This window comes from Triticum aestivum, chromosome 2A (assembly GCF_018294505.1).
Source record: "Triticum aestivum cultivar Chinese Spring chromosome 2A, IWGSC CS RefSeq v2.1, whole genome shotgun sequence".
Taxonomy (NCBI): Eukaryota; Viridiplantae; Streptophyta; class Magnoliopsida; order Poales; family Poaceae; genus Triticum; species Triticum aestivum.
The window spans coordinates 785,320,147-785,330,787 of NC_057797.1; the positions used below are offsets into that span (position 1 = coordinate 785,320,147).

At 49.0% G+C, this 10,641-nt stretch overlaps 1 protein-coding gene across 1 annotated transcript in view; it reads left to right on the top strand.

The window, feature by feature from the left end:
- Positions 1–9,262, top strand: part of LOC123038324 (E3 ubiquitin-protein ligase RING1-like) — a 10,753-nt gene extending 1,491 nt beyond the window's left edge. The window contains exons 4-5 of the mRNA XM_044462170.1: positions 154–281; positions 8,537–9,262. Coding sequence (XP_044318105.1) covers positions 154–281; positions 8,537–9,262 — 854 coding nt within the window. The remainder of the gene's footprint in view (positions 1–153; positions 282–8,536) is intronic.
- The last annotated feature ends 1,379 nt before the right edge of the window (positions 9,263–10,641 follow it).

Here is a 10,641-nt window from a genome sequence, read left to right on the forward strand (position 1 = left end):
TGTTTTTGGCGTAGTTCAAGTCTTCTGTAACTGAGCGCGAAAAAACTATAGAGGTAATAATTCAATACTTGCATTACACCATGTTATAGTTTATTTCTGTTGTTAATTTTCTCGTAATTAAAAACCTGAACTAGAGATTTGCAATATTTTCAGCGCCGATCAACTATATTATTGGGTTTCTTGATGTTGATGTCCTCATTTTAAAACGGCGGGGTTACTCCACGCTTGTGAACCCTTCATTGGATCTCGACGATGTCAACCAGTGGTGCAAAAGGTTTAAAGTTTGTAAACAAATTAATTTAAGGCTGGCCTTATGATTGCATAGGGATCGAACCCCACCTTGCCGGTTAGTGAATATCCTTTTTGTTTACTTAGACTCTTGGTGAATACACAAATATATTTATACAGAACTTTTATACTTGTTTAAATTTATTTTTATTAAACTAGACTATTAGAGAATATCCTTTTTGCTTACTTAGTTGGTATAATTATCCACACAACAACATTATTAAATAATTATTATTTTTAATATTAATATAATCATGGTGTGTATTATTGATAAAAAAATCAGCAACAATTAAACTTCATATTATAGTAAAAATTGTTTGAATTGAAATTTGATGATTGCGTAAATCATGTAGTGTATTTTTATTTATTTCTGTGTATATATGTGTGTGTCTCTGTATATTTAAATACCAGTATGGTTTAGATATCTTTAAATCATATCATTCATCCAATATATATCTTGATAGTGGTTTCTAGTGGACTATTAAGTACCTAGAACACCCGTTGTGCCTTTGGTGCAGAGATCAATTGCAACCCGAAAGTTAAGTGAACTATTTCAAACATAAAGTGCAAGTTAAGTGAACTATTTGAAGAGACCAACTGCAACCAAGAAGCGAAGTACCTAATACAACCGAAAATTCAGGTAAACTATTTGAATGATGCTTTCATGAATGGTTTGAAAATGGTTATATTCATATTGAGTTTGTATCTACTTTGTATATTTACGATTAATGTTGCACATGTCGCTCTATGCATCGTTGGTCAAATAGCGGGCAACTAACCTGAACTGGAGCCGAGAAAAGAAACAGCTCATGAATAACATATTTTAAAATAATCCACAAATGCAAAAACATATGCAACCAAGAACTTAGGAGTTCTATTTTAATGATGTTTTTCAGGAATTTCCTGTAAGCGATTAAGTTCGACCACACCCCTACGACAAATGACGTGAACCATCGGAATTGGGTTTACCCTGAGAGGGGTGGTTATGACAATTTAATTTCGCCATGACAACGGTCAAATAAAGAGCGGAACATGTCAGTCCGGGGGGCCTAATTCGTTGGTTGAGGACATGCCCATGGCCACCTCGCCTGCCGCCCACTGCCCTCATCCTGCGTATGCAGCCCCATGCATTCATGGTAGGGAATGGCGTTTGTTCCACCAAGTAGAGACGTCGACTCTGCATGCGACGGGTGCGCTCTAATAAGCACCCATGTACCCGAGTAAGTCCAACAAGCAAGCTCACTAAAGCTCCACAAAAGTGCCAATGGGACAAAGCCAATGACCACAAGTGTCCGGGTAGGCAAAGCCATAGCCGTGAGAAAGAGAATGAAACAGAGCTTCATCACCGACAACGAGCGCAAGTGTGTGTATGTACTATGCATTTTTCTTTCGTGCATATCACAACCGACCAGGGATGGAGGTCACCGTGTTAGTCGGGGCCTCTCTTTTGTACCAAAAGGCAGTGGCCCTTCCGCCAGCCTGACAACAGCACAAGAGAGGTATCCGACACCATCGTATTCCAGAAACAATGCGCAAAAGGCCTAACCGCATCTTGCACATCATGTGTAGGGCGTTTGCCTCAGCTCGCTCATCCGAGAGACCGACATCATGTGCAGGGTGAATTCGTTACTTTGCTCCATGACGGGTGGTATCCCTTTGGTCCCTCTTTATCTTTCCTCCTCATCCTATTGAGCCAGTGTTCGGATCCGCCTGGTCCTAGTTAAGAAAGCGATTAAATGGACTCAATCTGACAATACATAGCGAGCTTGGGTGGACGAAGGGTTTATGTAGGACGACCTTTAGTACCGGTTTGTGCCAAGAACCGGTACTAAAGGGGCTGGAGGGGCCCCAATCTGACAACATCCTGCCACCACTCTCATTAGTACCGGTTCGTGGCACGAACCGGTGCTGAAGGTTCGCCACGAACCGATACTAATGAAAGCGGCCCGGCTAGCCGTTCGAACCGGCACTAATGTATACATTAGTGCCGGCTCAAATACAAAACGGCACTAATGTGCTTCACGTTTGACCCTTTTTCTACTAGTGAGTACAAGGGAACATTAAGTGGAGAACGTAACAGAACTTGTCACCTCGTGGGGAAGTTAATACGACTCCAGCCCACGAGCCTTCCAATTGCCTGGATCCGTCAAAATGGATGGTCCAATATGTGTGATCCGGCTTCACTTCAGGTGCTTGCAACTCCATCCAATCATTGATGAAATCAACAAGTGCTTGAGACATCACCGCTGTCCGAGGTACATATTTCAAACCGTGCGGCCCAAGCTCTATGGCCCACTTGGCAATCCGGCCAGTTGCTTCCCGGTTCTGTATGATATCGCCCAAGGGACCATAAGTGACCACTGTGATGGGGTGCCCTTGGAAATACTGCTTCAGCTTCCGGCTTGCCTTAAAAACTCCATATACCAGCTTCTGCCAATGTGGATACCTCCGTTTGGATTCAATAAGCACTTCGTTGATATAGTAAACCGGACATTGAACCGGATGTTCTTTGCCTGTCTCCTTGCGCTCCACCACAATAGCCACACTGACTACACGAGCGTTAGCAGCAACATATAGCAGTAACGGTTCCTTGTCAATGGGAGCGGCGAGCACAGGCGGATTGGCCAATTGCCGCTTTAAATCCCCAAATGCCTTATCAGCAGCAGGACTCTAGACAAACTGATCCGTCTTTTTCAACATCTGATACAAAGGGCTTACCTTCTCACCAAGGCGGCTGATAAACCGGCTCAACGCGGCAATCCGGCCGGCCACACGTTGAACATCATTAATACACCTCGGTTTAGCCAGGGAGGTGATGGCTGTGATTTTTTCCGGATTAGCCTCAATTCCCCTATCGGACACCAGAAAACCCAATAATTTGCCTGTCGGTACACCAAAAACACATTTGGCCGGATTGAGCATCATCTTGTACGTTCTCAGGTTATCAAAGGTCTCCTTCAAATCATCAACCAGAGTCTCCTTCTTCCGTGATTTAACCACAATATCATCCACGTAAGCATGTACATTACGGCCAATCTGCTTGTGAAGGCAATTTTGCACACATTGTTGATAGGTTGCCTGGGCACTCTTGAGCCCAAAAGGCATAGAAACATAACAGAAGGCTCCAAAGGGAGTGATGAAAGCCGTTTTCTCCTGGTCCTTAACTGCCATTTTGATCTGATGATAGCCGGAATATGCATCCAAAAAACTCAAACGCTCGCAACCCGCCGTAGCATCAATGATTTGATCAATACGGGGGAGGGCAAAAGGATCTGCTGGACAAGCCTTATTAAGGTCTGTGTAATCCACACACATACGCCAGGTGCCGATTTTCTTAAGGACCAGCACCGTATTAGCAAGCCACTCAGGGTGAAAAACTTCAATAATAAACCCAGCTGCCAGGAGCCTGGCGACCTCTTCTCCGATAGCTTTGCATCTTTCTTCGTTAAACCGGCCTAGGAACTGTTTCACCGGTTTGTATTTAGGATCCACATTAAGAATGTGCTCAGCGAGTTGCCTCGGTACACCTGGCATGTCAGAAGGTTTCCATGCAAAAATGTCCAGATTCTCACGGATGAACTCGATGAGCGCGCTTTCCTATTTCGGATCCAAATTGGCACTGATGCTGAACTGCTTGGACGAATCGCCAGGCACGAAGTCAACAAGCTTAGTCTCAGCAGCAGATTTGAATTTCAGGTCCGGATCATGCTCCGTGGTTGGCTTCTTCAATGGAGTCATATCTGCCGGATCAACATTGTCCTTATAAAATTTCAGCTCCTCGGTAGCACAAACCGATTCTGCATAAGCAGCATCTCCTTCCTCGCACTCTAAAGCGACCTTACGGCTTCCGTGAACCGTTATGGTCCCCTTGTGACCCGGCATTTTGAGCTGTAAATACACATAGCAGGGCCGTGCCATAAACTTAGCGTAGGTCGGTCGCCCGAACAGGGCGTGATATGGGCTTTGCATTTTTACCACTTCAAACGTTAATGTTTCTGATCTGGAATCATAATCATCACCAAAGGCCACTTCCAGAGCAATCTTACCAACGGGATATGCTGACTTGCCAGGTACCACGCCATGGAACACCGTATTCGACGGTTTGAGATGTTTATCCGTTAGTCCCATACAACGGAAGGTCTCATAGTACAGGATATTAATACTACTCCCTCCATCCATGAGCACCTTGGTGAACTTATAACCTCCCACCTGAGGTGCCACCACCAGAGCCAGCTGACCCGGATTGTCAACCCGGGGAGGGTGATCCTCTCTGCTCCATATGATTGGTTGTTCGGACCAGCGTAGATAACGGGGTACAGCCGGTTCAACAGAGTTGACTGCCCGCTTCTGAACCTTCCGGTCTCGCTTGTCCAAGCTGGTGATGAAGACGTGGTACTGTCCACTATTCAACTGTTTTGGGTTGCTCTGGTAACCCGACTGTTGCTGCTGCTGGTTGTAACCACCTTGGCTATTCTGATTGTTCTTATTGCTATGTCCGCCCGGATTACCACTATATCCTGAACCGGAATTTCCTCCACCATAACCCGGCCCGGGTCCTCCACTGTCGCCAGAGCCATGATCATACCGGAACGCATTAGAATTTTTGAACTCCTACATAATATAACAATCCTTCCAAAGGTGGTTTGCTGGCACCTCCTTCGACCCATGCTTCGGACAAGGCTGGTTTAATAGATAATTTAGGCGGTCTGGGTTAGGGTTAGGCGCCCCAATGCGATTCGGCGGTTTACCCCTGCGTCGCTGACCCTTGTCCTGTGCGTTGGTGCTAGCCACAAAGTCCATGTTGCCATCCGCTTTACGCTTACCTCCGCCACCATTACCTGCCGTGTGATGCTGCTGACCTTTGGAGTTGCTGTTCTTCTTTCCCTTTCCTGTCTTGTCATCATCAGACTTGGGATCCTTGGTACTATCAGAATCAGCATACTTTACCAAAGCGGCCATGAGGGTCCCCATATCAGTGCAATGGCGCTTCATCCGACCCAACTTGAGCTTCAGGGGCCCAAACCGGCAGTTTCCTTCTAGGGTTATGACTGCGGTGTCAGTGTTGATGCGGTCTGACGAATGCAGAACTTGGGAGACCCGGCGCACCCAATGAGTCGTTGATTCTCCTTCCTCCTGGACACAGGCAGCTAGATCCACTATCGACATAGGTTGCTTGCACATGTCTTTGAAATTATTGATAAACCGGGCTCGTAACTGGGCCCACGAACTGACAGAATTGGCCGGTAAGCTTTTTAACCAAGTACGGGCCGTTCCTTCAAGGATCATAGTGAAATACTTTGCACATGCTGCATCATCCACGTCAAGCATCTCCATGGCCATCTCATAGCTCTCCACCCATGTCTCTGGAGGTTGATCCACCGTATAATTCGGCACCTTGCGCGGGCCTTTGAAATCCTTGGGCAGGCGCACGTTGCGTAAAGCGGGAACAAGGCAAGGTACCCCCAAAGAACTAGAGGTAACTCCAGGTTCGACCGAGGTGGTCAGACGAACCGGCGTAAGCTGACGAGCTTGATACTGTGCTGCTAGCTCGGCCTCCCTGCGCGCTCGGGCCCGGTCCACCACCTCCTGGGCGTTATCAACACCACCGGCCGGATTGTTACCACGGGGCGCTCCACGCCGTGCATTACTTGACACGGCCGGTTCATCCATATGCCTGCTATAGCTCCGGCTTGGACGACGGGTCGAGTGGATCCGATCGCGGCTGTACGAATATGCTTCCTGTTGGACCAAAGCTGCCCTAAGGAGCTCCTTGACCCGGCGCGTCTCTACCACCTGTGGCGAATTACCTTCAATTGGAATGGCCTCCAGCCGCGCAGCAGCTACAACGAGATTGTCCATCGGGTTGGAATAGTGACCCGGGGGTGTTGAAACAGCCTGAGGTACAACAATGTTATGGCGAGGTAGATCTATCAAACGGGGCTGAACCGGCGCACCCGTCCCAGGCGCTTCTGTCCGGTTTACCACTGGCGGATTACTGGCTCCTGCGCCTGGGGTATTGAAGAGATCTCTGGCTTCAAAGACCGAAGGCAAACGGGATATATATTTCCTCTTCATGACTTCATGAGACGCGTTCTGGTCCAACATGAGCCTGTAGGCTTGCGCATCTAAAGCGGCCCGCTCTGCGGTCATCCTGGCATCTGCAGCTGCTAGGTCCGCCTTAGCCTGAGTGATTTGTTCCCTTACTTTTGCAATCTCCGCGTTGTGGGCGTCCTGATCCGTCGGGTTGGCCTCCACCATGAGCGCAGCCAACGCACTGAACGAATCCGATAAAACTTGAGCCGGTGGGCGCACAGGGCCTCCTGCCCCGGCAGCCGTTGCCGCTACTGAACCGGAGGTTATTGCCGCAGCGGTCGAAGAATGAAGCGCTGCTTGTGTACTGGCCATGAATATTCCAACCCGGTTGGGCAGATCGGAGGATCCGGAATACTGTCGCCATCGGAACAGCCCCCAATCCGTCCATCTTGTAACTGGTATAGAGATTCAGTTTCTCCGGTTGACGAGTCATCGCCGGAGTAGACGACGGTCTCGCCACCAGATTCTGATCCGCTCTCATAACTTCCCCCATGGATGACTCCCACGAAGGCATGCTTCATGGCCGGTTTAACCTGGTCAGGTCGCGCACACTGAGCTGTCTCGATGAGGTCGATGCAGATGTCCAGCTCAGGGCCCGGTTCACCAATCTTGCCAATGAAAACGTGTATGACACCAAAGGGGACCCGGTACCCGTACTCGATTGAGCCGGCCTCGGGGCCCCATCTTGCATTGTCGATGTAGAGCTTGCCGCGACGACCCTTCGTCATCCGGCCGACAGTGTAGCCCTCGAGTCCTTCAAAGCAACCCTCCAAGAACTTGAAACCATCGTGCGATAGCCCCACGGTGGGCGCCAACTGTCGTGGGTTTGTCACGGCAGATGTCCTAGTGAAAGGACTTAGTCGTGGAGCCATCGAACGGGTTAACTTGAAGGGGTTAAAGCGGACGCAAGGACATAGCGGTTTATACTAGTTCGGCCCCTTTGATGAAGGTAAAAGCCTACGTCTAGTTGTGATGGAATTGATGGGGTTTCGAGGGCTTAGGGAGCAGACAAGCTTCGCCTAAACCTCGAGTTGTTCTTTCTTGTCCTGAACAAGCGCGTTGGCCATGGCTGCAAAAGGTTGTTAAAGACAGACCGTTGAAGAAATTTCACATCAATGTCCCCGCCGGAATCTTGCGCCCTAGTGAGGCGGCTACATGTACGACGACCGGTGATGGGAGAGCAACGCTGTTTCGGGAGGATCGGTGGATCAACGGTCTACGGATTTGCGAGATTGCACCAGATATTTATGAAAGGTTCCTAAGGAGAGTCAAGAAAAGCACACTTGTCGCAGACGCGCTAGCGGAGGACAATTGGGTAGGGGACATTGGCCTTGACATTACCCAACATGCTTTGGGCCAGTTCGTACGTTTCTGGCCACGAATCTCTGCTTGGCAACTAACGAATGAAGTGGAAGATTCGGTCACGTGGGCTTGGGAAGGAAATGGTAACTTCTCGGCCTGCTCAGCATATGCGGCTAGGTACATGGGACTCGAGTTATCCTCGACGACCTCGTTCACTTGGCAGTCTAAGGCACCCCTCCAATGCCCTTTTTTTTCTTGGCTAGCACTCAAAATTCGATGCTGAACATCTGACAGGCTTGCTGGACGTGGATTACCCCACCAGGATGCATGCCCATTGTGCAACCAACAGGAAGAGACTATGCAACACTCGCAAATTGACTGTGTGTTTGTCAAACAAGTTTGGCACTGGCTAGGATCAATCACTGGGAGGATGGTGTTTGAACCACGGCAAATTGAAACCTCAAGTCAGTGGTGCGCCAGGCAGGACGGCAACGCGAGCCCTACTACAAGTCTTTGCACGCTAAATGCCTTCTCGGCAGGTGGATGTTATGGAAGCATCGGAACTCCATAGTGTTTTTCTATTTGGGATCCGTGAAAATTTCCAGTTCAATGACGCGGTCGTGTTCAAAAATTTCGGGCCCAACTAACCAAAACAAACCGCAGCAAAGCCCATCTGTCTACCCTCTAGCTAACCCTAATCCCCTTCTGCTTGCTTCACAGCCGCCGGCGCCCCCCACCCCCCGCTCCCGCGATGGCGCCCCTTCCTCCGTCTGCAGTACCACGCCACCGCCGCCGCCGCCACCATGTCGTCGTCGGCCTTCTGCAGTAACCCTAATCCCCTTGTGACGAGGAGCCCCCAAACCCTATCCCCCACCACCAGCCCCACCCGTCTCCCTTCTTCCCCTTCTCCAGCTTCCTGGACCTCCGCAACCCAGCGACCTCGCGGTGGTTCCTCGGCCCGCCCTCACCCTCCGCGACTCCCCCACCCGCCGCCTCCTCGAACTCCAGCAACCAGTTTGACGTCCACCTCGGCGGCCTCCTCTCCGGCGGCGCCACCATCCAGATCTTCCTCGAGGGCTCCTCCTTCCCCGGCGGATTCATCTCCTCGCCCGCCCCCGGCGCCGGCGGGGTCAGCCTCGTCGACTACTTCATGGGATCCGGCCTCAAGCAGCTCATCCAGCAGCTCGCGGAGAACGACCGCAGCCGCTACGACACCATGCCCACCGCCAAGGCTGCGGTTGCCGCCCTCCCTGATGTCGCCGTCGATGGGGGCGCCCAGCATGTCCTCCAAAAGGACTGCATCCTGCCATGGCTTGACCTTCACAGCTCCTCCCCGTCTGCCGCCATCTATGTCCACCAGTGCCAGGCAGCTGCCACTGCGGCGGCGGCACCTGCGGCCCCAGGTGGCTGCCCTTCGCCTAGGGTCATGGTGAGGAGGTTCAGGATCTCGCTGCCGTGGCCTCTCAGGGCCGCTTTTGGAGCTCAGCAGGCGGAGAGCAGCGACCAGGACGCTGCTGGCTATGGCGACTACCAAAACGATGGGAATGCGAGCGGTCGCTCGTATGATGATCTCGACTAAGGCACTTGAAAGGATGAGGGGAATAAGGAGGTATAACCTTTCGCCTTGCACTTGTTACCGCCTTTGCATATTTATTATTTCATTATAACGGTTGCTTGCGTGAGTCGATTGCCATCGCATGAGCCACCAGGTTGACATAGAACATACATTGTATGGCTTTCCATTATTACCAAATACTCCAAAATCTTGATTTAGGTTTTTAGTATTTACTTTATCTATCTTGCAATGCAACAATGATTGGTGAGCTAAAATTGGTGATTGTTGTTGGGAGTTGTCAATTCATTTTTTCTATGGGCCATACTTGCACCATAAGAAAATGTTCTATTAATTAGGTGCTCAGCCTGCAGTTGAGGTTTTCATTTATTTGTCTTGATTGGCTGATGCCACGTGGAACACGGCTAGTTGGATTGTAGGAAAATGTTCTATTAATTAAGCGTTCAGCCTCCTATTCAGGTTTTCACTTATTTGCTTGGGCTGGCCGATGCCACGTGTGAGTGCTGGTTTTAGTTCACCCCTGTATGGCTTTCCATTGTTTCCTAAATAGTTCATTGTCAACACGGTGCTGACAATTAATGTTTATGAGCCATGCTACTTGCACTGTTAAGCCTGCTGTTGAGGTTTTCATTTTTTTTCTATGGGTTGGCCATGTCATGTGCAACACAGCTAATCGTATGCTTAATTTTTTCTACGAACCATGCTAGTTGGACTGTAAGGAAATGTTCTGTTAATTAAGTGTTCCGCCTCCAGACCAGGTTTTCATTTATGTGTCTGGGTTGCCTGATGCCACATGTAAAAGTAAAACGACTAGAGAGTGGCGGTTTTAGTCCACCCCTGTATGGCTTTCCATTGTTACCTAATAGTTCAAATGGTTAATATCTAAATTTATACCTAGTATTTACCTTATTTTATTGTGATGAGCTGGACAACGGTGATTGTCAACAGGGGCTGACGATTAATGCTTTTCCTATGAGCCATGCTAGTTGCACTGTAGGAAAATTGTTCTATTAAGCATTCAGCCGGCGGTTGAGGCTTTCATTTACTTGTCTGGGTTTTGCCAATGCCTCGTGTAAAAGTAAAATGGCTAGTTGTATGGTTATTACGTCATCTTTGTATAGACTACAATGTTATAGGAGCTGGTAAGAGCAAAAGTTGAATAGGGTGGACAAATTAGTACCAATGCATGAGGACCAGAGCAGGTGGCCCCAAATTTTGCGGGAATGTGTTTATTTTCTTCTTTCCAGCTCCTCTATTCTTCAGTTTGGGAGAAGCCCTGTTACACAAACCCTCATGCATGCTGGACTTGTCCTGTAGCTTAATCAATTGCATTATCACACTCGTTAAGCCTTGTTGGAACATAAACCTATGTTAGGACTTACGAC